The sequence below is a fragment of the Elephas maximus genome, chromosome 6, assembly GCF_024166365.1.
Source record: "Elephas maximus indicus isolate mEleMax1 chromosome 6, mEleMax1 primary haplotype, whole genome shotgun sequence".
Lineage (NCBI taxonomy): Eukaryota > Metazoa > Chordata > Mammalia > Proboscidea > Elephantidae > Elephas > Elephas maximus.
The window spans coordinates 132,923,045-132,950,724 of record NC_064824.1 but is presented as its reverse complement, the minus strand read 5'-3'; the positions used below and the strand labels follow the sequence as shown (position 1 = coordinate 132,950,724).

At 43.3% G+C, this 27,680-nt stretch overlaps 1 protein-coding gene across 7 annotated transcripts in view; it reads right to left on the bottom strand.

The window, feature by feature from the left end:
* The window catches only part of SP100 (SP100 nuclear antigen), a 96,551-nt gene that overhangs the window by 4,010 nt on the left and 64,861 nt on the right, over positions 1 to 27,680 (bottom strand). For 4 of the 7 annotated variants that reach the window (XM_049888406.1, XM_049888404.1, XM_049888401.1 and 1 more), the window contains 7 exons: positions 26,438 to 26,512; positions 16,731 to 16,778; positions 15,199 to 15,303; positions 13,020 to 13,162; positions 10,673 to 10,711; positions 9,713 to 9,754; positions 1,309 to 1,424 (listed from right to left, as the gene is read on the bottom strand). In XM_049888406.1, coding sequence (XP_049744363.1) covers positions 1,309 to 1,424; positions 9,713 to 9,754; positions 10,673 to 10,711; positions 13,020 to 13,162; positions 15,199 to 15,303; positions 16,731 to 16,778; positions 26,438 to 26,512 — 568 coding nt within the window. The remainder of the gene's footprint in view (positions 1 to 1,308; positions 1,425 to 9,712; positions 9,755 to 10,672; positions 10,712 to 13,019; positions 13,163 to 15,198; positions 15,304 to 16,730; positions 16,779 to 26,437; positions 26,513 to 27,680) is intronic. The other 3 variants (XM_049888402.1, XM_049888403.1, XM_049888405.1) reach the window with 3 other exon arrangements.

Genomic DNA, 27,680 nt, shown 5'->3' with positions numbered 1-27,680 from the left:
GTCCCATGTGGGCTCAATAGCCAAAGACACTCTCTCCCATCTGTGGTGGTAGCAGGGTGTCAGTCTATTGCATGAGGTGCCATAATGAGTGATGAACTCTCATTTACCATAAAGCCTGGGGGTCTGAGCCATGATGAGCTTGATGATGAGCCTTGCTTGTTAGAATCAAGTACTGGAAATTGGACCTTAACTACTGGGGTCTTGGGCTTCCATGAGCCCAATCAGATCATGGTAAAAATCAGGAAACCAGCTCTTGTTTCTCAACTTTTCTGAATAAGCACAGAGCACAAGCTATAGGAATCCTCTCCTCTAACTTTGCCATATCTGTGACTAGAATTTGTGCTGCAGAAAAGGAAATCTATAGACAGAGTGTCAGATGTCTTCCATTTTGCCTCTAGATTCATTCTCCACTCTTCCCTACCATGCTGCTTGCCCCGGGAAGCTCTGGATAAGCAGGTGGACATGCTAACCCATCCTGTAGATGTCAGTGAGCCTCTCTTCCTGGCCACCCCAGTGCTTGCTCAAAGTGTCCTTGGTGCAGAGATGGGGTTCAACAAAAAAGCCCATCTGTCTTCTGCCACTGCAGATGGCCCAACTGGCCAAAGGCAGAGGTTTATGGGAAACCCCTGATATGGCATCTTTCCCTGGGAGTTACCAGGAGAATTACATTAGACTCTTCCCATTATGGAGGTGCAATGTTCTGTCCTCATAGGGACAGATACACTCCTGGTAGAGATTGTCCTCCCTGGCCATAGGATTCTGCAGCACTGCTACTTCCAGAATGCTTTCTCCATTGCCATGGTATCTTGCACACCATCACCTCTGACCAATGCCATTTTATGGCAAAGGAAGTGCAGCAATGGGCTCACAGCCACAGAATTCCTGGGTCTTACCATGCACCCCTGACCCAGAATCAGCTGGCTTGATAAGACCATCTGAAGGCTCATTCCAGCAGTTTTATCAGCTTCGTGATGTTCCCAGGAGATAGTGTATACTTTAGACCAGCAGCCAGTGAATCAGGTCATTGCCCCATCAGAATGGGAACCAAGTGGGGGCAGTGAGGTGACACCTCTTACTAGTCCACTTAGTAACCCCTGGAAGAGTTTTTTGCTTCCCATTCATCTGCTGCTGCCAGCACCATTGATTATCTCTGGATCACACTTCTGGATTCTGACACTTAAGAGCCCTGCTCCCTCGACATCAATACATGTACAATCGGAGACAGAAACTCTGCAGGATGAGTGTACTTGGTGGAAGAAGGAGTCCCTAACGAGGAGGAGGAGAGAGAGCAGGCCATGTCTCACTAACCTCTCAGCTTCCACAAGCTGGATGTGACAATCCTCATGAAATGATTTTGGACAGGTGTCACAGCAGAACAGGTATCCTCCATCCTGGCACACCTCACAATGATTTGAGTTTTCTGGCTAGAAAGTGAGATAATGTAGATATCACCAGGATCAGTGAGACCACAGAAGGTCTGCATGATAGTACTCTAGGACACGTTGCCTTGGTGTATACCAAGGTGGACACTTCAAAATTTATCTTCCTTAAATATTAAGTAACAGCACCAAGTGGAGATTTCAGAAGAAGACATTTGGGTCTGCAGCAAAGGTCAAGAGGTGGGGGCTGTGTGTCTGGCCAGAAGAATTTTCTTTATGAGAACACAGATTGTAACTCAGAAATGCTAGCTATTAAAAAAGGGTGAAGATTTATGGATAATCTGAGAAATTTTTTATTCCTCTGGCAAAAACCTGGCCCTCAAGTACGGTGTCTTATCTAGTTGTCAACATTCCATTGTATAAATTGATTTGTGGACGGGTGCTTTACTGAGAATTTTATAAGATGGAACAAACACCTGAGAAATCACTGCAGTCTGCTTTCTTGGCCACAGTCTCCCCATAGTTGAAGAAAGGGCTCGGGGAGGAGTTCCTGAACTGGAGGATCCTTGGATCTGCAGCAGTGCCTTTGGGGTGGAAGAATCTTGGGTACACATGACCAGGTGGGTACCAAGTGGGAGCTAGTTGGCTCTGAGAGGCTGGGGGAAGATGAACCATGACTCAGCTTGGCATGTAAGGTGTGGAGGTGCCAGATCCCATCTCTGAATGGTCCAGGTGTGTGGTAACAGCAGTTGCCAAGGCTGAAGGACTGGTCTGTACTTTCATTTTCATGAACAAGTTCCTATGTCCATGACAGACCTGGTGGCATTCTTGTTCTATAAAAGGAAGGTAGAGAGGCCCACTGATACAGGGATGCAGAGACCCTAATTAATAATGCTATCTTATGAGCCACAGCAACAGTGCCTGCTATTTGGGTTCAAAGTCAAAGTTGTCTTTGGGCCCAAGGAGCTGAGGCCCAAGGACAACTGGGACATATCTCAGTTTGTAAATTCTTATCTTCAGTAAATTTAATATGAGAAGACAAGACACAGAAGTCACAAATATGAGAAAATTCTAGGTCGCAGGATGTAGCTCGACCATGTGCTCCCTCTCAGTAGGAAAACTTGAGGAGTGGTCTGTTCCGGAGATCCTTGGACACATCTGCAAATGGGGCCTGAAGTTGTCCTGGCATGGGGCCATGCAACCGTTTTTCCTTTCCATCATAACAGATAAAACTCATAGATGCTGATCACTCTTCTTAGGCTGCTGGATCAAGATTTCTGAACCCCATCCTATAAAATAGACTGCAAATGGGCTTTGAGAAAGAATGAATAACACATGCAATCCCACGCTCAAAGTTCCACCTTCTAGGAATTCTGTAAACTTGATGTGTGTCTCCCTAATCTTTTTATCAGTAAATTTGTCCTTTTGTTTAGCAGTGTTTGCTGACCTGTTGAACAGTAGAGTCACCTGGGGATATTTTAAAACATCTTATGCCCATCATCAGGATTTTGATTCAATTAGTCTAAGACGGGGCATAAACGAAACCAGGCCCATCGTTGCTGAGTTGATTCCACTCATGGCAATTCCACGTGTTACAGATTAGAACTGCTCCACAGGGTTTCCTTGGCTGTAATCTTTATGGAAGTAGATCACCAAGACTTTCTTCCGCAGTGCTGCTCTGTGGGTTTGAACAGCCAACCTTTAGGTTAGTAGTCAAGTGCAAACCATTTGGCCACCCAGGAACCCTGGGTTGGGGCATAGGCATTAGTATTTTTTAACTTTCCAGATGATTCCAATCTGCAGTCACTAGTTGAGGCCCCTGGTTTAAGGCCTGAGGCAGGTTCTCCAAAGAGTAGTCTTAGGCCAGCAGTATCAGCATCACCTGGACTTGTTAGTGCAAAGTCCTGGACCACACCCCACGCTTGCTGAATCAGAAGCCCAGGTATCGGGGCCTAGGCATTGACGGTGCAACAAGCCCTCCAAGTGACTGTGATGGACAGATGTGTAGTATAGATGGCACTGGCCTACCAAACCTAAACCATACCTGCTGCCATCAAGTGAATTCTGACTCCTAACGACCCCATAGGGTATCCAAGGCTGTAAATCTTTATGGAAGCAGACTGCCACATCTTTCTTCCATAGAGGTTTAAAACGCTTTTGCTTGGTAGCCGATAACTTTTTTTTAATAATTTTTACTGTGCTTTAAGTGAAAGTTTACAAATCAAGTCAGTCTTTCACACAAAAACCCATATACACCTTGCTACACACTCCCAATTCCTCTCTCCCTAGTGAGACAGCATGCTGTCTCCCGCCACTCTCTCTTTTCATGTCCATTTCACCAGCTTCTAACCCCCTCCACCCTCTCATCTCTCCTCCAGACAGGAGATGCCAACATAGTCTCAAGGGTCCACCTGATCCAAGAAGCTCACTCCTCACCAGCATTCCTCTCCAACCCATTGTCCAGTCCAATCCATGTCTGAAGAGTTGGCTCCGGGAATGGTTCTTGTCCTGGGCCAACAGAAGGTCTGGGGGCCACGACCACTGGGGTCCTTCTAGTCTCAGTCAGACCATTAAGTCTGGTCTTATGAGAATTTGGGGTCTGCCTCCCACTGCTCTCCTGCTCCCTCAGGGGTTCTCTGTTGTGTTCCCTGTCAGGGCAGCCACTGGTTGTAGCCAGGCACCATCTGGTTCTTCTGGTCTCAGGATAATGTAGTCTCTGGTTCACATGGGCCTTTCTGTCTCTTGGACTCATAATCGCCTTGTGTCTTGGTGTTCTTCATTCTCCTTTGATCCAGGTGGGTTGAGACCAATTGATGCATCTTAGATGGCTGCTTGCTAGTGTTTAAGACCCCAGATGCCACTCTTCAAAGTGGGATGCAGAATGTTTTCTTAATAGATTTTATTATGCCTATTGACTTTTTTTTTTTTACTTAGATGTCCCCTGAAACCATGGTCCCCAGACCACTGCCCCTGCTAAGCTGGCCTTTGAAGCATTCAGTTTATTCAGGAAACTTCTTTGCTTTTGGTTTAGTCCAATTGTGGTGCCCTACCCTGTATTGTATGCTGTCTTTCCCATCACCTAAACTAGTTCTTATCTACTATCTAATTAGCGAATACCCCTCTCCCACTCCCCTCCCTCCCCTGCCTAGTAACCACAAAAGAATGTTGTCTCCTCAGTTTAAACTATTTCTCAAGTTCTTATAATAGTGGTCTTACACAATATTTGTCCTTTTGCAGCTGACAAATTTCACTCAGCACAATGCCTCCCAGGTTCCTCCACGTTATGAAATGTTTCACAGATTCCTCACTGTTCTTTATCGATGTGTAGTATTCTATTGTGTGAATATACCATAATTTATTTATCCATTCATCCATTGATGGGCACCTTGGTTGCTTCCATCTTTTTGCTATTGTAAACAGTGCTGCAATAAACATGGGTGTGCATATATCAGTTGGTGTAAATGTTCTTATTTCTCTAGGATATATTCCAAGGAGTGGGATTGCTGGATCGTACAGCAGTTCTATTTCTAGCTTTTTAAGGAAGCGCCAAATCGATTTCCAAAGTGGTTGTACCATTTGACATTCCCAGCAGCACTGTAGAAGTGTTCCAATCTCTCCACAGCCTCTCCAACATTTATTATTTTGTGTTTTTTGGATTAATGCCAGCCTTGTTGGAGTGAGATGAAATCTCATTGTAGTTTTGATCTGCATTTCTCTAATGGCTAATGATTGTGAACATTTCCCCATATATCTGTTAGCTACCTGAATGTCTTCTTTAGTGAAGTGTCTATTCATATCTTTTGCCCATTTTTTAATTGGGTTATTTGTCTTTTTGCAGTTGAGTTTTTGCAGTATTATGTAGATTTTAGAGATCAGGTGCTGATCAGAAATGTCATAGCTGAAAACTTTTTCCCAGTCTGTAGGTAATCTTTTTACTCTTTTGGTGAAGTCTTTGGATGAGCATAGGTGTTTGATTTTTAGGAGCTCCCAGTTATCTAGTTTTTCTTCTACATTCTTAATAATGTTTTCTATACTGTTTATGCCATGTATTAGGGCTCCTAATGTTGTCCCTATTTTTTCTTCCATGATCTTTAACATTTTAGATTTTATATTTAGGTCTTTGATCCATTTTGAGTTAGTTTTTGTGCATGGAGTGAGGTATGGGTCTTGTCTCATTCTTTTGCAGATAGATATCCAGTTATGCCAGCACCATTTGTTAAAAAGACTGTCTTTTCCCCGTTTAACTGTTTTGGGGCCTTTGTCAAATATCAGCTGCTCATATGTGGATGGATTTATGTCTGGATCCTCAATTCTGTTCCACTGGTCCATGTATCTGTTGTTGTATCAGTACCAGGCTGTTTTGACTACTGTGGCGGTATAATAGGCTCTAAAATCAGGTAAAGTAAGGCCTCCTACTTTGTTCTTCTTTTTCGGTAATGCCTTATTCATCCGGGGCCTCTTTCCCTTCCATATGAAATTAGTGATTTGTTTCTCCATCTCATTAAAGAATGTCGTTGGGATTTGGATAGGAATTGTATTAAATGTATAGATCACTTTTGGTAGAATAGACATTTTTATAATATTAAGTCTTCCTATGCATGAGCAAGGTATGTTCTTCCACTTATGTAAGTCTCTTTTGGTTTCTTGCAGAAGTGTACTGTAGTTTTCTTTGTATAAGCCTTTTACATCTCTGGTAAGATTTATTCCTAAGTATCTTATCTTCTTGGGGGCTATTGTAAATGGCATTGATTTGGTGATTTCCTCTTTGATGTTCTTTTTGTTGGTGTAGAGGAATCCAGCTGATTTTTGTATGTTTATCTTGTATCCTGATAGTCTGCTGAACTGTATTAGTTTCAGTAGTTTTCTGGAGGATTCCTTAGGGTTTTCTCTGTATAAGATCATGTCATCTGCAAATAGAGATACTCTGACTTCTTCCTTGCCAATCTGGATGCCCTTTATTTCTTTATCTAGCCTAATTGCTCTGGCTAGGACTTCCAGCACAATGTTGAATAAGAGTGGTGATAAAGGGCATCCTTGTCTGGTTCCCGATCTCAGTGGGAATGTTTTCAGGCTCTCTCCATTTAGGGTGATGTTGGCTGTTGGCTTTGTATAAATGCCCTTTATTTTGTTGAGAAATTTTCCTTCTATTCCTATTTTGCTGAGAGTTTTTATCATGAACGAGTGTTGAACTTTGTCAAATGTCTTTTCTGCATCAACTGATAAAATCATGTGATTCTTGTCTTTTGTTTTATTTATGTGGTGGATTACATTATTTGTTTTTCTAATGTTGAACCATCCCTGCATACCTGGTATGAATCCCACTTGGTCATGGTGAATTTTTTTTTGATATGTTGTTGAATTCTATTGGCTAGAATTTTGTTGAGGATTTTTGCAACTAAGTTCATGAGAGACATAGGTCTATAATTTTCTTTTCTTGTGGTGTCTTTACCTGGTTTTGGTATCAGGAATATGGTGGCTTCACAGAATGAGTTTGGTAGTATTCCGTCCTTTTCTGTGCTCTGAAATACCTTTAGTAGTAGTGGTGTTAACTCTTCTCTGAAAGTTTGGTAGAACTCTGCAGTGAAGCCGTCCGGACCAGGGCTTTTTTTTGTTGAGAGTTTTTTGATTACCTTTTCAACCTCTTCTTTTGTTATGGGTTTATTTAGTTTTTCTACTTCTGTTTGTGTTAGTTTAGGTAGGTAGTGTGTTTCTAGGAATTCATCCATTTCTTCCAGGTTTTCAAATTTGTTTGAGTATAGTTTTTCATAGTAATCTGATATGATTCTTTTAATTTCAGTTGGGTCTGTTGTAATATCGCCCCTCTCATTTCTTATTCGGGTTATTTGCTTCCTCTCCTGTTTTTCTTCTGTCAGTTTGGACAGTGGTTTATCAGTTTTGTTGAATTTTTCAAAAAACCAGCTCTTGGTCTTGTTAATTCTTTTAATTGTTTTTCTGTTTTCTATTTCATTTATTTCAGCTCTAATTTTTATTATTTGTTTTCTTCTGGTGCCTGTGGGTTTCTTTTGTTGCTCTCTTTTTATTTGTTCAAGTTGTAGGGATAGTTCTTTGATTTTGGCCCTTTCTTCTTTTTGGATGTGTGCATTTATTGATATAAATTGGCCTCTGAGCACTGCTTTTGCTGTGCCCCAAAGGTTCTGATAGGAAGTGTTTTCATTCTCAATGGATTCTCTGAATTTTTTTTATCCCATGCTTAATGTCTTCTATCATCCAGCCTTTTTTTGAGCAGGGAATTGTTCAGTTTCCAAGCTTTTGATTTCTTTTCCTGTTATTGATTTCCACTTTTATGGCCTTATGGTCAGAGAAGATGGCAGCCAAGAACTTTAACCACTGCACTACCAGGTCTTCTTGCACTGGTCTACCAAAAAACCCAAAACCAAGCCCTTTGCCATCAAGTCGATTTCGACTCATAGCGACCCTATAGGACAGAGTAGGACTGCCCCATAGGGTTTCTAAGGAGTGGCTGGTGGATTTGAAGTGCCAGGCTTTTGGTCAGCAGGTGAGCTCTTAGCCACTGTAGCACCAGGGCTCGCAATATTGCTGCTTCACCAGCGGAACTCTGGAAATATTGATACTGAGACCAATGAAATCAGAACCTCTGGTCCTGGGACCCCCAGGTGATGCTCACGTGTAGCTATGTCTGGGAGCCCCAGGTCTGAATGAGATTTTCCCTCAGCAAGGGTTGGCGAGCTGTGAGTAGATTTCGTCATTAGCCTACAAGCTTTGCCACATAAAGGTCACAGAAAGGGCCAAGATAGCCTGGCTGGAGCAGTGGGCTTTTCATCTTCACAGAGGGCTTGGCTGTGGCTATGACAAATGACCCTCTACGTCTACCTCGGTCATCGAACGTTTTACACTGACCCCAGAGATGGGAGGTGTTAGACTACTGAAGGATCCCACCTGGATGATATCTAGATCTGACCTGGGCAGAGCATTTGCTAGAAAACCCAAAGGAACGTTGATCCCCCCTCTCTCTGCCCATGTCTTATATCAGTGCAGTGGGACATCATACTGTCATGAGAGGTACCCCCTGGAGTTGTGCACAAAGGTGATTCTGTGTAAAATGTCCACCTCATTGAGTGAAAGAATCAAAGTAAAATTTAGAGAAGTTGTCCATGATTTTGGCAGACCTTAAAGCAGGCAAGCAGAGAATGGATGGGCGTGTGGGGTCAGAATGGACAGGGCATATGGCGTCACAGTGGGTAGGGTATGTGTGGTCATAGTGGATGGGGTATGTGGGTCATAGTGTGGGGTCACAGTAGATGGGGCCTGTGGGGTCCCAGTGTGGGGTCACAGTAGATGGGGCATGTGGGGTCAGAATGGATGGGGCATGTGAGGTCACAGTGGATGGGGCAGGAGGGGTCACAGTGGATGGAGCAAGTGGGATGACAGTGGATGGGGCATGTGGGGTCAAAGTGGATGGGGCAAGTGGGGTCACAGTGGATAGGGCATATGGGGTCACAGTGTATGGGATATGTGGGGTCACAGTGGGGCATGTGGGGTCACAGGGGATAGGGCTTGTGGGGTCAGGATAGATGGTGCATGTGATCAGAATGGATGCTGCATGTGGGATCACAGTGGATGGGGCATGTGGGGTCACAGTGGTTGGGGCATATGGGGTCACAGTGGAATGGATGGGGCACGTGGGGTCACAATGATTTGCACATCACTGGGCACCAGTCAAGCAGGCTGAGTAAAGATGCCCATGATTTGCCAAGTATTGATGGTTTCAGTGCTAACCAGGTCAGCACCCTGATAGCTCCTGTGAGATTGGCTACAAGAACTCCATAAGGACCCACTTCCCCTGCATGTTCCTTTCCGTGGCCTCCTTATGGGACCTCCCCCCGTCCTTGAACTTACTAACCTGATCTGGCTGATGCTGATGGCCATCTCGAGCTCTGGCCCACCTTGGAGTGGATGTTTAGGGCTTTCCTCTCCTTCCCAACCTGCCTTCTTTAGAACGCTGTTATCCTCTCAAATTTTCTCCTCTCCCCGGGTCAGCTGGCCAGGCCTGCCCGTTGCTACTTCAAGCTCCATCTCTAGAGACCCCAATGGTCTAGAACTCTGACTCCCATACCCACCCTGGACAGGAAATGAGGAAATGGGAAGATTTCCATTGAAACAAATGGAAGAGACACCCAATCCAGAACCATCTGTCTGGTGTGGCAATATAGGTGATATTCTTTGCCCACCACACATAGCAACATACTCTGATGAAGAGTAAGCATGCTTCAGGGAAAAGCAGTAATGTCACAGATAATGTCCCCAGGGGAACTCCTGTGTTATTCTGGGTTAAGGTTGGAGTTAATACTTACATAATGGTCACTTAAGTCATTGTTGGAAAACTCCAGTCTTCTCTGTTGAAAAGAGAGAAAGACTGACAATATTGAATGTGATTTTTACATTAACTACATATTTGAGTACGTTTCTTCATTCAAGGGATTCATGCCACTGCTCTTTTTGTTTCATATCTGCTTTTATGGCCTGTACATCTATTTGGAGAATAAAAAGCACTAAATTATGTGTCAGTGTCAGTTTGGTGGGGCCAAAAGGACTTTCCTCAAGGGAAAAGTTTTTCCAGGTCAGCAGCCTCTCTCTTAGGGTTCACCTTTCCCATCACGCTGTTCCCAAAGATGTCATCTCCATAAAGAAAAAGAAATTCCCCTTGAAGAACACGTGTGTGTCAGTGTGTGTATGTGTCTGTGTGTGTGTGTACTGGGAAGGAGAGGAAAGATATAAAAGAAAGACAGAGAATGTGTTTTTTGTTGCTTGCTTTACCAAATGACAGATGGTTATATATGCACCCCCCAAATGACCGTGGAATATTTCTTGGAAAACTTTTGCTCCATTCTTATTTTATTAAAGCTAGAATACAGAAAAGTCAATGGAAAAAGAAAATCAATGTTCAAGTTGCAGCTGCTATGGCAATAGTCCTTACAGGCATTGTACATTTCAAAATCATGCACGCTTTTCCAGCTCTAGAACCATTTTTAATGTTTTACTGTAAGGCAGTATGCCACCCAGATCTTTTTATAAGGTCATTTCTGTCTCATTATCTGTTTTTAAGGATTGTTCCCACCTCTATCTCAAATGCTTTAGCGCTCAAGGAAGCCCCGGCCTTGTACACTGTGTAATGTTCCAGAGGAGGAACTGTAAAAACACCACGTTCTAAAATGGAGACTTATCCCAATAGGTTAATTTATAATAAGGCTACAGTTACGGGAAATCAAGAATATGATCAATGAGACACTGGTAGACGATCATGTGATAATCACCCTTTTTCTTGTTCTCGGTGGGTCTGGTAGAAATCCCCCCTGAAAGATAAAAGAGATTAATGCTATGAAGCATTCTTGTTTCTATTGAGTTCGGTATTTCCAGCTGCCTTCCAGATATTTCTACCAGGATGGCCCTCTGTCAACTCAAATTTAAGGTGTCTTCATGGAATATAACCTTTCTCCCCAGATCTGTGGCATCCTGCTACCTCTGTTATCCATGATCGGCTTTCAGAACTCCTTTGCTTTCCTTATAAAGTCTTGCCAGGTTTTCCTTCACAAACTTTTCTACACCCACCACTTCCTTTCTATTCCCCAAGTACTGCTCTAGCTGTGTCCTTAGAGCCTCATATGCCAGGGCTATTCCATTGGCTACGGCCTTATATGTCAGGGCTTTTCCTTTGGTTACAGCCTTATATACCAGGGCTATTCCATCAGCTATGGCCTCATATACCATGGCTATTCCACTGGCACACACCCAGTGGGTAACTGACAGGTGTCAGACACCATGCGTGGCTGGGCACAGAAAGGTGTCCAGGTTCCTGGGGAGACAATGAGGAAAATAGGCATGTGATGAATCGGGACGACAGACTGTGAACTGTGCTGTCATAGAGTGCTTTGGGAGCCAGAGAGGGGTGAGTTTCCAAGGACTGCAGATTGAGGGTGATGCTTGAGCTAAGCTTGGTAGCTTGAGTATGCGTGGATCAGGCCGAAACATGGGGAAGCCATTTACGGTTGCATGGCTTCAAGCACTCACCCTCCAACCTTGCATTGTCTGACCAGATTAATCCTTCTAAAGCATGTATAAAGCATTATTGCAACTATGTTGTTCTCTAACTCAAACCTTCAGTGGTGCTCGTGATTAAAGGCAGAGTTCAGACACCTTATCTGGCCTCAAGACCTCTGCAACAGCACAGCCTGTGTCTCAAGCCTTATTACTCACAACTTCTTGACAAACTACGGGGTGGATTTTCATGCCATCCTTTTTACGTAGAATACCCTGTTCGTACATTTTTGCCGGTCAGAGCCATTCTTCTTTTAAGACTCAGCTCAGTGAGTCTTAAAACTTTCGTGAAGCTGTCCTCAACCTCAAAGTCAGACAGAACCTTTCCCTCCCTGAGCCACTGCGTCTTTCCTGACGGTGCCCCTTCCAGCACTGATACGTGGGCTGTCCTGTGGTAACGATCCTGCAGGCTCTCTCCTGGGACAGGCGGTGCTCAGGGACTGGGGCTCACACCTTGTACAGCCTTATGGCTTTAGATGTAGCTCAATAAATACTTGCTGAGCAAAGAGCTCATCCTTTATTGACAGAGTGCCGCAAGGAAGGGCCCTTGGGGAATGTGATTGAAAGAGAGCTCTGGATTGGGAATTGGAAGATACAGAATCATCTCCCACAGAGACCAGGATCCTTGTTCTGCCCACATCTGGGGCTTGATATGGCAATCAAAAAGGCAGGTATTTTAAAATGCAATTGATTTATATTCTGTTTCAAGAAGGAATTTGAGACAGCTTATCAAAAGAAGGAGTCCTTGGGTGGCGAAAATAATTATGCGCTTGGCTGCTGACTGAAAGGTTGGAGGTTTAACTCCACCCAGAGGTGCCTTGGAAGAAAAGCCTGGCAATCTACTTCTGTAAAATCAGCCACTGAAAACCCTGTGGAGCACAGTCCTACTCTGACGCACACGGGGTTGCCATGAGTTGGAATCAACTCCATGGCAACTGGGGATACTGAAAGAAATAATGTTGACATATCCTGTAATCCAGAAAACACCTGTACCATGTATTATTTTCGGATTTATAATTCTACCTTCTAAAATTGGCCCCAAATGTTTGAGACCCCCCTCCCCAATTTAAATTCTCTGTGACCAAATTCTGTAGTTTACTAGTGCCAGAGTCAAGGCCACAATTGATTGTCCTACTTTCAAAAGGGTGAGAGTTCCCTGCATGTAGATAGAGGATGAAGCCATAAAGTAAGCCAGCTGTGACAATGCTGGGTGGGATGCTAGCAATAACATAGGAATTGCGGCCTGAGGAGTTCCTGGGTGATGCAAATGGTTAACACGCTCAACAGCAGACCCAAAGGTTGGAGGTTCGAGTTCACCCAGAGGTACCTCGGAAAAAAGGCCTGGTTGCCTATTTCTGAAAAACCAGGTATTGAAAATCCTATGGAGCACCGTTGCGCTCTGCCACACATGGGGTCACTGTGAATCAAAGTGGACTCAACGGCAGTTGGGTTGTGACCTGAGAAAGGAGGTCAGGACCATTTCCTGCACTCTGAGAAGTTCTGCTAAAGCTTGATGTAAGTCATGACAGCTAAGCCCCTCCTTTATGCTTCTTGCTGCAGGAATACCTTTATCAGCGACAGCAGAATCTCTCCACCACAGCGCACACTCTTCTTCCAGTTCTTTGACTTCTCATGGTTGCCTTCGATTTCGAACTGCCTGAGGGTAAGCCATCTTCCGTCTTCAGTCTGTATACACAGACTCGAGGAGCCTGTAAGGCCAAGACGAACTGAGACCCCTCCAGCCTCAGCGAGGGGCCCAGGCTGCCTTCCCCCACACTGGATCCAGAGCCACCCAGTTTAGGCTCAGGGTCAGTGGCAGGGGAGTCTGGATTTCCCTCCCAGACTTGTGGATCCCCCACACTTAGCCCCACTGCTCCTGCACACGTCTTCGACCTTCATGCAATGAGGAGAATAATTACCACCAAAATTTACATTTTCAAAGTACCTTATAATTTTTAAGGGACAAAAAATATGAATGCTTCTAAACAACTAGCAGGAGTCTTAGGTGGTGCAAATGCTTAACGTGTTTCGCTGCTAACCAAAAGGTTGGAGGTTCAAGTCCACCGAGAGGTGCCTCCGAAGAAAGTCCTGGCCATCTACTTCTGAAAACTCAGCCATTGAAAATCCTATGGAGCACAGTTCTACTCTGACGCATGTGGGGTCGCCATGAGTCAGAGTCAACGCTAAGGGCAGGTTTGGTAAACCATGAGCAGGATTCTTTCCTCTTCCTTTTCTAAGGCCCGAATCCAGCCAGGCTGAGTTTCAGGGAGCGGTAAGACACACAGCCCTCCACGGGGCTCGTCTGTTCCCAGGTGGGTGTCCCCAACCCACGCCTCCATCCTCTGTACCACATTTTCCATCTAGCTAGTGCAAGTCTCTCTCATATTTTGAACTCGTGGACATTTTATGTTAAATGTAATCACGGAAATGTGATCTAGTGGAAAAAATTAAATTATGTATATACAATATGGTCACAGGGCGAATGTTTATACATGTAGGTGCCACAGAAGTATGTTTTGGGAGGGGAGCTCAATCCTGACACAGAAGCATTTCCAGTGCGCTTTATCGGTGGTAATTTACAAAGTATTTTACGTCTGTCTCCTGTTTTCTCATAACGATGCGGTGAGGAAAGTTAGATTGTTATTTCCATTTTGTAGAGGAGTAAGTTCAGGATCCGAAGGGCTGAGAACCTTGTCCCAGACCAAACACACACTCCTAGTTTAGGTGAAACTGGAATCCAGGTCTTCCAATTCTAAATTCTATGCTCTTTTTACTTAGCACGAGGCCATATAGATGCTACGGGGCATGGGGCTGTGAAGGATGTTGTTGAATTTCTTGAATGCGTACATTTTTCCAACAAGATATCGAAGTGCCTGCCCCTCCACTGTGTGCTGGATGGGCACCTCAGATTACACTTGGTAACAAGTCCCCCCGGTGTCCCTGTGGACCATTTCCATGGGAGGAAGAGGAGATGACCCACTAGGCTAATGTTTCATGAATTTTGAAGGTGTGGAAGGACTGATATCTTTCCTCCAGCCTGCCTGGGGTGCTGTGCAGAAAAGCGCTAACAGAGCAGGTCTGAGACTGCTGTCATTCCAAAGGTCTGCTGCAAGGTGGGCACTTAGCTGGCATCTGAGAACTTGGATTTCAGGAAGATCCCACTGTTCTCAGAATTGAAAGGAATGCTTACTGTGCCCAGGCTGTTTGTACAAATAATATGGTTTATGCTGAACACCTGCTTTCCTTCTGGGAGTCTAAAATTTTAGGAGGGGCTAGGTAGAGGGTTGCCACGAGTTGGAATTGACTCGATAACAGCTAACGACAACAGGTAGAGAGAGGGTGCCTGGTGCCTATGCGACTCACCCCTGAAGAAAACCCTGGACTCCTAGGCTGAGGCCAGCTTTCCTGGTGGATAGCGTTTCACATGTGTTGTCACAGTTCATTGCTGGAGGAATTTAGCGTGTCCTGCGTGACTCCTCTGGGGGAGGACTCTTGGAAGTTTGCACCTAGTTTCTCTGAACTTCACCACCTGTTCGTTTTCCCTTCGCTAATCCTGCTTTGTATCCTTTGGCTTTAATAAAGCATAGCCATGAGTATAATAGATGCTGAGCCCTGTGAGCCCTCCTGGAGAATCACTGAACCTGAAAGCGTCATGGGAACCCCTGACACAGGTACTGCTCCCCCAAAACACGTGACTGACATGTATATTTTCCAGTTTAAAAGAGTAGAAGACAAAGAAACCCACCTTGTTTCAGCTTGTCCGTATACAGAATCCCCTTCACCTTACCACAGGTCACAGGAAGTTCAGAAGATCGAAAATCCACATTTTTGTCTCTGGGAATATTTGGGCCTGAAAGGGAACATGTTTTCATTCTGTTGTCCTCAATAACCATGCACTGTTCCTCCTCAGACCTTTTGCAAGCCTTCTTTTATGATTTAGAATGTATTGGGATGATTTAGCCCATGAGTTCGTTACACTTCAAGATCTTTCTTTTATGGCAGATGGGACACATAGAGGTAATGTCTTTCCCCATTCCTATCCTCTGAAATCATGTACAAAAGCCTCTCATAGAAGGATCTGGATTCCCAAGCAAGTTGGCCGCCACCATCTATTAGATAATGATGAGCTCCCTGACGTTTGGAAGGGAGAGTTCTAGCCGTACCATTGTTTGCAGTTGTGTGGTTGGAGAACAAAATCTCGAACTTCAGCTTGGTTATCATTTGATGCACTTACTGGGGAAGCAGAGAGCACAGCGGCAGTGGGACACTTAACGGGGGCAGTGTCTGTCTTCCCTCTCTGCTTTCTGCTTTCTTCCCTTCTCCTTCATGTAGACTTTCTCTGTGACTGAGAGAGAAGCTCAGGGGGGCTCTAGAAGAAACTGCAAATTGCTTATGGGGAGGGCTTCTGCACGCCCTTTGAATACAGGCACTGGGGGTCTATTCCACCAAAGCAGGCATGGACTGTCTTAAGGTGAACGTCAGCAGCAGGAGCCAATGTTGAGGGGTCCACTGCCTCCACATGCCATGCTAAATCCACTTGCCCCATCCTCTCTTGGATGGGGAGGATGGGTGGTTCATGATCCTTCCAGAGCCCAGTTCAGAGATCCATAGAATATTAGAGCTACATGGGCCTAGCAGGGCAGTCAGTCTAATTCACTCTCCCCCTTTACAGATGAAGAGATTGAGGCAAAAAGGTCAAATGACAGGACAAACACAGGTCTTGTATTATCAACCAGGACTCCCCATTGGGCCAAACTGTGGCTCTCTACGTGTGCAAGAGAAACCAAAAAAAAAAAAAAAAAAAAAAGCCAAACCCATTGCTGTCAAGTCAATTCCAACTCATACTGACCCTATAGAACAGAGTAGAACTGCCCTATAGAGTTTCCAAGGGGCGGCTGGTGGATTCGAACTGCCTACATTTTGGTTAGCAGCCAAGCCACATGTGCAAGAGAAGGGTCAGCTAAATGTCATGTTAGGGATCTACTTTGTATGTTTTTCTTTTTATTTCCCTCCTCAAAACCTATCAGTTCAGTAAAGGGAGCTCTGTACATGCCCAAAGAGGCTTGGAGTCTTCTAAGAGATCAACTGGCAAATCTGCAGGATGTGTGTTACCACCATTCTGCCATGTTGTCAGGATTCCCTGATGCTGATGAGTATGCTAACGTGTGTACTGACCCTCGACCACAGTGAAGGAAATTGATTTATCACTCATAACCGAGCATATAGGATAGGAATTTAGATGTTTAACTGCTAAATATATTAATTACTTCTTTTTACCTCTTCTTCTTCTTATTTTCAAAGGTGCATTGTTGATTCCCTTTATCCCTGAGAAAGTAGAAAAAACAAAACAAAACAAAACACAAAGTTCTCTTGTCTGTAACATTGCATTACAAATAATAATATTTTACAAAAAACACCATTTAAATGTAATTCTTCAGGACCTGGTCTAATACTTAAGGAAAAAATCTGATGTTTAGATATTTACTATCTGGTCCTTTTCTGCAAATATTTTAGGTTTTGTGGGCCACGGCCTCTGTTTCAACTATTCAGCTCTGCTGCAGTAGTCTGAAAATAGCCACAGACAATCTCTAAATGAATGGATGTGGCTTTGTTCCAATAAAACTTTATTTCAGAATTGGATTAGGCCATAGTTTGCAGACTCCTGGCCTAGACTTAGTTACAAAGCTGATACCTAACTGAGATTTATTCTATATTTTTTCCACCAACCCACTACTTGTCTGTTAGTTTGTTGTACTGTGGTGGCTTATGTGTTACTGTGATGCTGGAAGCTATGCCACTGGTATTTCAAACACCAGTGGGGTCACCCATGGTGCACAGGTTTCAGCGAGCTTCCAGACTAAGACAAACTAGGAAGAAGGACCTGGCGATCTACTTCTAAAATAACTGGCCAATGAAAACCTTATGAATAGCTGCAGAACATTGTCTGATATAGTGTCAGAAGATGAGTCCCTCAGGTTGGAAGGCACTCAAAATACGACTGGGGAAGAGCTGCCTGATCAAAGTAGAGTAAACCTTATTGACGTGGATTGAGTAAAGCTTTTGGGACCTTCATTTGCTGATGTGGCACGACGCACAATGAGAAGAAGCAACTGAAAACGTCCATTAATAATAGGAGTGTGGAATGTATGAAGCATGAATCTAGGAAAATTGAAAGTCATTAAAAATGAAATAGAACACATAAAGATGGATATCTTAGTCATTAGTGAACTGAAATGGACTGGTATTATCATTTTGAATCAGAAAATCATATGGTCTACTCTCCTGGGAGTGACAAATTGAAGAGGAATGGCGACGCATTCATCATCAAAAAGAACATTTTAAGATCTATCCTGAAGTACCACGTTGTCAGTGATAGAATAATATCCATATGTTTACAAGGAAGACCAGTTAATACAACTATTATTCAAATTTTTACCAATACCAAAGATAAGGAAATGGAAGATTTTTACCAACTTCTGCAGTATGAAATTGATTAAAGATGCAATCAAGATGCATTGACAATTACTGGTGATTGGAATACAAAAGCTGAAAACAAAGAAGAAGCGTATGTAGTTAGAAAACATGGCCTTGGTGATAGAAACAATGCCAGAGATAGCATGGTAGAATTTTGCAAGACCAATGACTTATTCGTTGCAAATACCTTTTTTCAACAATATGAACAGTGACTATACAGGTGGACCTCACCGGATGGAATACACAGGAATCAAATTGACTATATGTATGAAAAGAGATGATGAAGAAGTTCAATATCATCAATCAGAACAAGGCTAGGGGCCCACTGCAGAACAGACCATCTAGTGCTCACATGCAAGTTCAAGTTGAAGCTGAAGAAAATTAAAATAAGTCCATGAAGGGGGGAAAATAAGCTTTGTGAGGCCAAACACGGCTGCCCTCATGCTTTCTGCTATTTCACTGCTGTTTTTGATAGTTCACTGTGTTTTTCAAGCCCCTGTTACGTGACCTTGCTGAGGCAGTCTTATGTAATGCTGTGGCTTGGAGCCACCTTTGTCCTTGACCATCACAAAACCTCCGCACTCTGCTGCTGGGTGCAGAGATCTGCATTGGTCCTCCTGCCACTGAGGACCACTGGCTCGGTGTGTAAATCTCCCTAATTAAGACTCCTTCACTGCCATACTGGAGTTGCCCACCTCTTTCTTTCGTCTCTCAGCAACCTCCAATTTTGGAGGCAAATTTCAAGTTACTGGTCACGCCTGGATAGTCCATGAGAACCAAAGTATGACCTTCAGTATATTTCACCTGAATTTAGAGACCACTTCAAGGACAGATTTAATGCATTGAACACTAATGACTGAAGACCAGATGAGTTGTGGAATGACATAAAGGACATCATACATGAAGAAAGCAAAAGTTCATTAAAAAGACAGGAAAGAAAGAAAAGACCAAAATGGATGTCAGAAGAGACTCTGAAACTTGCTCTTGAACGTAGAGCAGCTAAAGTGAATTGAAGAAATGATGAAGAAAAAGAGCTGAACAGAAGACTTCAAAGAGCAGCTCGAGAAGACAAAGTAAAGTATTATAATGACATGAGCAAAGACCTGGAGTTAGAAAACCAAAAGGGAAGAACATGCCTGGCATCTCTTAAGCTGAAAGAACTGAAGAAAAAATTCAAGCCCCCAGTTGCAATTTTGAAGGACTCTATGGCCAAAATGTTGAACGAGGCAGGAATCATCAAAAGAAAATGGAAGGAATACACAGAGTCACCATACCAAGAAGAATTAGTTGATGTCTTACCATTTCAGGAGGTAGTGTGTTCAAGAACAAATGGTACTGAAGGAAAAAGCCCAAGATGCACTGAAATCACTAGCCAAAAAAAAAAAAAAAAAAAAGGGCTCCAGGAATTGATGGAATACTAATTGAGATGTTTCAACAAACAGATGAAATTCTAGAAGTGTTCACTAACGTAGGCCAAGAAACTTGGGAGACAGGTATCTGGCTGACTGACTGGAAGAGATCCATATATGTGCCCATTCCAAAGAAAGGTGATTCAACAGAATGCAGGAATTATCAAACAATGCCATTAATATCACACACAAGTAAAATTTTGCTGAAGATATTTCAAAAACAGTTGCAGCAGTATATTGACAGGGAACTGCCAGAAATTCAAGCCAGATTCAGACTTGCATGTGGAAGAGGGAAATCATTGCTGATGTCAGATGGGTCTTGCCTGAAAGCAAAGAACACCAGAAAGAAGTTTACATGTGTTTTATTGACTATGAGAAGACAATCAACTATGTAGATCATAACAAACCATGGATAACATTGTAAAGATTGTGAATTCTCTAACAATGAATTGTGCTCACGTGGAATCTATACATAGACCCAGAGACAGTCGTTTGAACAGAACAAGGGGATACTGAGTGGCTCAAAATCAGAAAAGTGTGTATCAGTGTTGTGTCCTTTCACTCTACTTATTCAGTCTGTATGCTGAGCAAATAATCCGAGAAGCTGGACTATATGAAGACGAACACAGCATCAGGATTGGAGGAAGGCTAACAACCTGCGATATGCAGATGACACCACCTTGCTTGCTGAAAGCAAAGAGGACTCAAAGCACCTACGGATGAAGGCCAGAGACTATAGCCTTCAGTATGGATTACACCATAACATATGGAAAACAAACATCCTCACAAAATAGACAACAGGTAGTGGTAACTGTGGTGAAGGCTAAGAGAGTACACAATACTGGGGAAGCCAGTACAACTTGTTCAAGGCAAGGTCGTGGAAGCTCCATAGACACATCCAAACTCCTTGAGGGGCTGAATTGCTGGGCCCAGGGCTGTGGGGACCACGGTCTTGGGGAACACTTAGCTCAATTGGCGTAACATAGTTAATAAAGAAAATTATCTACATTCTACTTTGGTGAGTAGCATCTGTGGTCTTCAAAGCCTGTGGGCAGCCACCTAAGATACTCCACTGGCCTCACCCCTTTGGCAGCAAGGAAGAATGAAGAAAACTAAAGACATAATGAATAAGGAAGACTGAAGAATTGATGCCTTTGAATTATGGTGTTGGTGAAGAATATTGACTATACCAACTACTGCCAGAGGAACGAACAAATCTGTTTTGGAAGAAGCGAGTGTCAGGGATTGAATTGTGTTCCCCTAAAAATATGTGTCAACTTGGTTAGACCATGATTCCCAGTACTCTGTGGTTGTCCTCCACTTTGTGATTGTAATTTTATGTTAAAGAGGATTAGGGTGGGATTATAACACCACTCTTACTATTGGAAACTCTACGGGGCAGTTCTACTCTGTCCTATAGGGTCACTGTGAGTCGGAATCGACTCGACGGCACTGGGGTTTTGGGTTACTGAGGTCACATCTCTGATCCAAAGAAAAGAGAGTTTTCTTGGGGTGTGGCCTGTACCACCTTTTATCTCTCAAGAGATAAAAAGAAAGGGAAGCAAGCAGAAAGTTGGGGACCTTATGCCACCAAGAAAGCAGCACCAGGAGCAGACCACATCCTTTGGGCCTGGGGTCCCTGCGCCTGAGAAGCTTTTTGACCATGGGGAGACTGAGGACAAGGGCCTTCTTCCAGAGCCGACAGAGAGAAAGCCTTCCCCTGGAGATGAAACCTTGAATTTGGGCTTTTGTCCTACTTTCCTGTGAGGAAATTTCTCTTTGTTAAAGCCATCCACTTGTGGTATTTCTGTTATGGCAGCACTAGATAACCAAGACAGTGGAGATGGCAAGACCTTGTTTCACGTACTTTGGACATGTTATAAGGAGGGACAATTCATGAAGAAGAATGTCATGCTTGATAAAGAAGAGGGTCAGCCAAAAACGGAAGACCCTCAGTGAGATGGATTGACACAGTGGCTGCAATAATGGTCTCAACCACAGCAACACAATTGTTAGGACAGCTCAGGACCAGGCAGTGTTTCGTTCTATTTTGTGTGGGGTCGCTATGAGTTGGAACCAACTTAATGGCACCTAACAACAATTTTTTTTTTTTTTATTAACAACAACAATGCTGCAAATGAATTTAAAGCAGTGTTTTACCTATTCCCCATGCGATAGGGTGAGAATAAGAATGAAATTGGACGTCTATTGAGGGCTTACTGTGTGCTAGGAACTATTCTTAGACTTTTGCATTTATTAATTTAGCCTTAGGAGAAACATCTATCAAATAGATGCTTATATTATCCTCATTTTATACACAAGGAAACTGATGCTCAGAGATAAAAAATACAAATTTGATAAAGGTATTGCAAATTTCCTTTGGTTGAAAAAAAAAAAAAACTAAACCCAACCCACTGCCTTCAAGTTAATTCCAACTCATAGCAACCCTATAGGACAGAGTAGAACCGACACATAGAGTTTCCAAGGCGCTCCTGGTGGATTTGAACTGCTGACTTTTTGGTTAGCAGCTGTAGCTCTTAACCACTGCTCCACCAGGGTTTCCAGACAGAGACAAATGGCAGCAAGGTAATGTCCCGAGGGAGACTGGAGTGTGGGTTCTATAGGTCAGACAGCTGCCGCAAACGTAAACTTGAATGAAAGTTTTTTTGTGCTGAAATGGTGGAGGAAATGACCAAAGACTTCAAAACTAATGGAGTGAAAACTGCCCAAGGGAAGTTTATAGAAATTGAGGCCCAAGTCTAAAAGTTATAGAGTTAGAGACTGCACAAGAAGATTGACTTAAGGGACATCAAAGTAGAATTTATGTGTTGATTAAAAAAAAAAAAAAAATTTTTTTTTTTTTAATGCGTGTCCAAAATGAGAGAGTCTTGTCCACGTGCATGTGGAGGTTGGTCACCACTCAAATATGCTTGACTTTTGAAATCAGGGACATACAGTACTTGTTCTTTATTTCGAATGTTCTACACCCATCATTCTGTGTCCCTGGTTGGCATCAGGGGTGCTGAGTTGGATAGTGCAGATTCCAGGAGAAAACTTCCTCCGGATGCGTGTTCATGAATAATGTTTCCTTTGAGCAGATTATGACCAGATTAGACTAGAAAGGGATCTTTCCTTCAGTCAAACCCAAAGATCCGTTAAACCAGTCCTGTTGCTGCCTACTTGACTTTGACTCACGCTGACTCCATGTGTGTCAGTCTAAAACTGTGCTGCAATAGGGTTTTCAGTGGCTGACTTTTCAGAAGTAGATTGCCGGGCCTTTATTCCAAGGTGCCTCTGAGTGGATTCAAGCCTCCGAACTTTCAGTTAGCTGTTGAGTACATTAACTGTTTGTACCACCTAGGACTGGGCCTTTACCATAACAACTATGCTGAGTTTTTTTTTAACCTCTTCAATATAAAAATAGCCTTATAAGACATTTATTGATGATAAGTGGAATTGAATTCTAAGATTAAACATGTTCTGCCCTGCAAGGTGTTACCTTGAGAAAGTTCCTCACTTTTCTGCTGAAAGTGAAGAGGACTTGAAACACTTACTGGTGAAGGTCTAAGACTACAGCCTTCAGTATGGGTTAAACCTCAATATAAAGAAAACAAAAATCCTCACAATTGGACCATAATCAACATCATGATAAATGGAGAAAAGACTGATGTTGTCAAGGACTTCATTTTACTTGGATCCACACTCAAAGCCCACGGAAGCAGAAGTCAAGCAATCAGATGGCATATGGCATTGGGCAAATCTACTGCAAAAGAACATTTTAAAGTGTTAAAAATCAAAGATGTCACTCTGAGGACTAAGGTGCACCTGATCCAAGTCATGGTTTTTTCAATTGCCCCATATGCATGAGAAAGCTGGACAATGAATGAGGAAGACCAAAAAAGAATTGATGCTTTTGAATTATGCTGTTGTTGAAGGATATTGAATATACTGTAAGCTGCCAAAAGAATGAAAAAATCCATCTTGGAAGAAGTACAGCCAGAATGCTTCTTAGAAGCCAGGATGGTGAGACTCAGCTCACATACTTTGTACATGTTATCAGGAGTGATTGGTCCCTGGAGAAGGATATCATGCTTGGTAAAGTAGAATGTCAGTGAAAAAGAAGACCCTCAGGGAGATGGATTGAAGCAGTGGCTGCAACAATGGGGTTAAGCATAACAACTATCACGAGATCATGAAGATAGCGTAGGATTGGGCAGTGTTTCATTCTATTGTACATAGATAGGGTCGCTATGAGTTGGAACCGACTTAATGATGCCTAACGACCCTCAACACGGAGGTACATTGGAAGGAGAGATTACTAAACTTACGTAAAAGAGTTGTAGGCTTGACTATTGATGTTACAGGCTTAAGAAAAACAAGTAAAATAAGAGAAATGTCGACCTTAAGGAAGTAGATAAAGCTTTCCTGACACTCGTGCTTGTCTCTCAGAGAAAAGTTGCTCAAGACTGATCAGCTTCCAAGAATGTGATTGGGCCAGGTGGGCTAGTGAGTGTGGCTTCCAGGAGTAAAAGGCCATCTACACATGTGTGGCCCTCTGTGGGACTGTTCTCTCCTGTCACTCATGATGCTGTCACTCAGAAAACTGGCTAGCTCTGACTCTGTCTCTTCCCTTTGGACAAGGTCACAGTCCTCATCCCATGAGAGGACACCCAGGCATACTGCTCTGTCTGCTCTCTCCTCCCATAAGGGGGTCAAACTAGAGCCCCAGCCCTGGCCCTACTTGAGTCGGCTCAGCAGTAACCTTATTGACAAACATACATTCTCTTGCTCTCTGTCTCTCTCTGCTTAAGTCCTTCTGGGACTAGTGGGTAGGTTAGACTCACCTTTCATCAAGCCTACTGAGGACAATCGACTTCAGGGAAAGAAAGCAGAAGTTCGCTATATACAACCCCAGCTGTCAGCAAGGGCAAATTTGGGCTGAAGACTGGGTCATCTATAATACAGTGCTGCTAAACTTTCCTTTACCGTGGCTCTTTGTGCGCTACCTGCTCCAGCCCCTCTGGGCTTATCCTAAGTTCAGGAAGTAAAATGCCTGGACAAAGTGGGAGTTAGCTCTTTCCGGGTCCACTAGGCTTAAAACCAAAAAAATCAAACCCCTTGCCACTGAGTCGAAATTGACTCGTGGTGTCCCCATGGGTGTCAGAGTAGAACTGCTCTGCAGGGTTTTCTTGGCTGTAATCTTTAAGGAAGCAGATCACCAGGCCCTTCTTCTGTGGTGCCACTGGGTGAGTTTGAACTGCCAACCTTTAGTTTACTAATTTAGTGCAAACAGTTTGTGCCACCCAGGGACTTCCACCAGCCTTAAGGACCACCTGATAACACTAAAACCTGACCTTAAATCCTAATACATAATAATGTAGTCAGAAAACCCTTAAAAATTGTGTAAAATACATTCGTTAATAGTTAGGACTAACAATTCTGGGCAAAAAAAAAAAAAAAAAGTATCAGGATATTAAAGTGACTTTTCTGTTGCTTCAGAGGGTCAGCAGAACCCCCAACATCCAAGAACAATGTAATAGGAGTCCAGTGTTCCTATATCCTAAAGCAAGGTGCTAGCCCTGCTGCACGGAACATGGTAGGGGATAGTGAGTCTGGTTGTGCCAGGCTTAGCCCTGCCCTATCTCAGGGCTTTATGAGCGAGGCTACATTTCTTTAGAGAGAATTGTCAGATCCTTCCTCTCAAGCCAAGTGGGAAGACTTTAAGAGATCCACCCAGAAGATGGACCTCTATCCTTGGGAATAGCAGGGAAGGAGAGACTATCAGATTCACCCCTGAGAAGTGTGAAGGTGAAAGTCATGGTTCGAAGGGCCTGTGGTGGCAAAAAGCGCTGAATTGGAAGCTGGCAAGGGAATCAATGAAGCAGCATGATTCCCTTGGACTGGGGAAGACCCAGTGGATGGGAGTTGGATTGGATGCTCTTGAGAGATCGTCTGTATAAGAGGACTACCAGGAGTGGCAAGGTTAACTGCAGCAGAGGTGTGGACCTTCCGGCAGGACTGTCCTATGTCTTCATTCCCCAGCAAGTTGGCCCTCATTAACTACTGAGAGATGGCAAAACATATTGCTTCCACTGTACTAAGAGGAGACTTCTAGAAAATTATTTATTTGCAGTTTTGTGTCCAGACAAAGTCATAGACTGTAAGTTTTTCTATTCTTTGACACATTTGTCTGTAAAACGGAGCCCAGGGCTGGCTGAGCGGAGAGCTGGATCACAGTGGGGCAGTCCACCAGGAGATGGTCTCTGCTCTCCTGCTCTCTTACTGTTTGCTTCAGTTTTCCTCCCCAGCAGCTTTCTCCTGGTTGAAAGAGATACTCAGGGGCATTCTAGAATAATCTACAAATTGCCAAGGGAGGAGGCTTTGCACCTCAGAATCTCTACGTGGGGGACTGAGGACCTGATTCCATAGAAATGGGTGTAAATAGTCTTTTAAAAAGAACCTCAGGATGATGAGCTGCAGTTCTTGCTTTTCCAGCTAGTGATGCTGGGGAGTCTGTTAAACACATTCCACGGGGCTCCCTGTTCAAGCACTGTCCACTCAGCAGCTCAGTGGAAGAAAGGCCTGGCAACCTGCTTCCGTAAAGATTACAGCCTAGAAAATCCTATGGAGCAGTTCTACTCTGTCACTTGGCATCACTATTAGTTGGGATCAGCTTGACAATAACACAGACTAGTAGACCGAGGCAGAAGAGGTGAAGCCACGGGTCCAAGTCCACATAATCACCACTGAGCGGTGGGCCAGATCAAGGGCAGGGAGATAACTTGTGTGTTATGAGATTTACTATAGTTATGACTGTTTCCTGCCTGAAAAGTCATGTTTGCAGTGGAGGCGGCCGTGCCCTGGCCCCTGGACACCAGGATCTGGCTGTAGCACCATTACCAAATTGCTTGTTGGTGGTATGATCATCTTTCACTCCCTGACACGTTTTGGAAATTGTCTAAATCTGATACCTTTCTCAACAGTTAGTACAGCTACATAAAGCAATTGGGGAAATAGTAGGTTTATTACTAAAAGCAAAGAATAAAACATGAGCATTTGGATATTTAGTTACTGAGAGAGTGTTCATCTTTTCTTCTTTACCTCTTACTTGGCCTTTTTTCAGTAGGACTCTGCTTCTCTGAGCTAAGTAGTTTCTGGGTCTGCCTCTCACACTCCCTGAGAAAACATAAACATAAACACTGCTGAAAAGTTGCACTGCATACAATACTACTTTTCAAAAATTTCTTTTAACCACATATGAACAGTTGATATTTGACAAAGGCCCCAAAACAGTTAAATGGGGAAAAGACAGTCTTTTTAACAAATGGTGCTGGCATAACTGGATATCTATCTGCAAAAAAAGGAAACAAGACCCATACCTCACTCCATGCACAAAAACTAACTCAAAATGGATCAAAGATCTAAATATAAAATCTAAAATGACAAAGATCATGGAAGAAAAAATAGGGACAACGTTAAGAGCCCTAATACATGGCATAAACAGTATACAAAACATTATTAAGAATGTAGAAGAAAAACTAGATAACTGGGAGCTCCAAAAAATCAAACACCTATGCTCATCCAAAGACTTCACTGAAAGAGGAAAAAGACTACCTACAGACTGGGAAAAAGTTTTTAGCTATGACATTTCTGATCAGCGACTGATCTCTAAAATCTACATGATACTGCAAAAACTCAACTGCAAAAAGACAAATAACCCAATTAAAAAGTGGCCGAAAGATATGAATAGACACTTCACTAAAGAAGACATTCAGGTAGCTAACAGATATATGAGGAAATGTTCACGATCATTAGCCATTAGAGAAATGCAGATCAAAACTACAATGAGATTTCATCTCACTCCAACAAGGCTGGCATTAATCCAAAAAACACAAAATAATAAATGTTGGAGAGGCTGTGGAGAGATTGGAACACTTCTACAGTGCTGCTGGGAATGTCAAATGGTACAATCACTTTGGAAATCGATTTGGTGCTTCCTTAAAAAGCTAGAAATAGAACTGCTGTACGATCCAGCAATCCCACTCCTTGGAATATATCCTAGAGAAATAAGAGCCTCTACACCAACAGATATATGCACACCCATGTTTATTGCAGCACTGTTTACAATAGCAAAAAGATGGAAGCAACCAAGGTGCCCATCAACGGATGAATGGATAAATAAATTATGGTATATTCACACAATGGAATACTACTCATCAATAAAGAACAGTGACGAATCTGTGAAACATTTCATAACGTGGAGGAACCTGGGAGGCATTGTGCTGAGTGAAATTTGTCAGCTGCAAAAGGACAAATATTGTATAAAACCACTATTATAAGAACT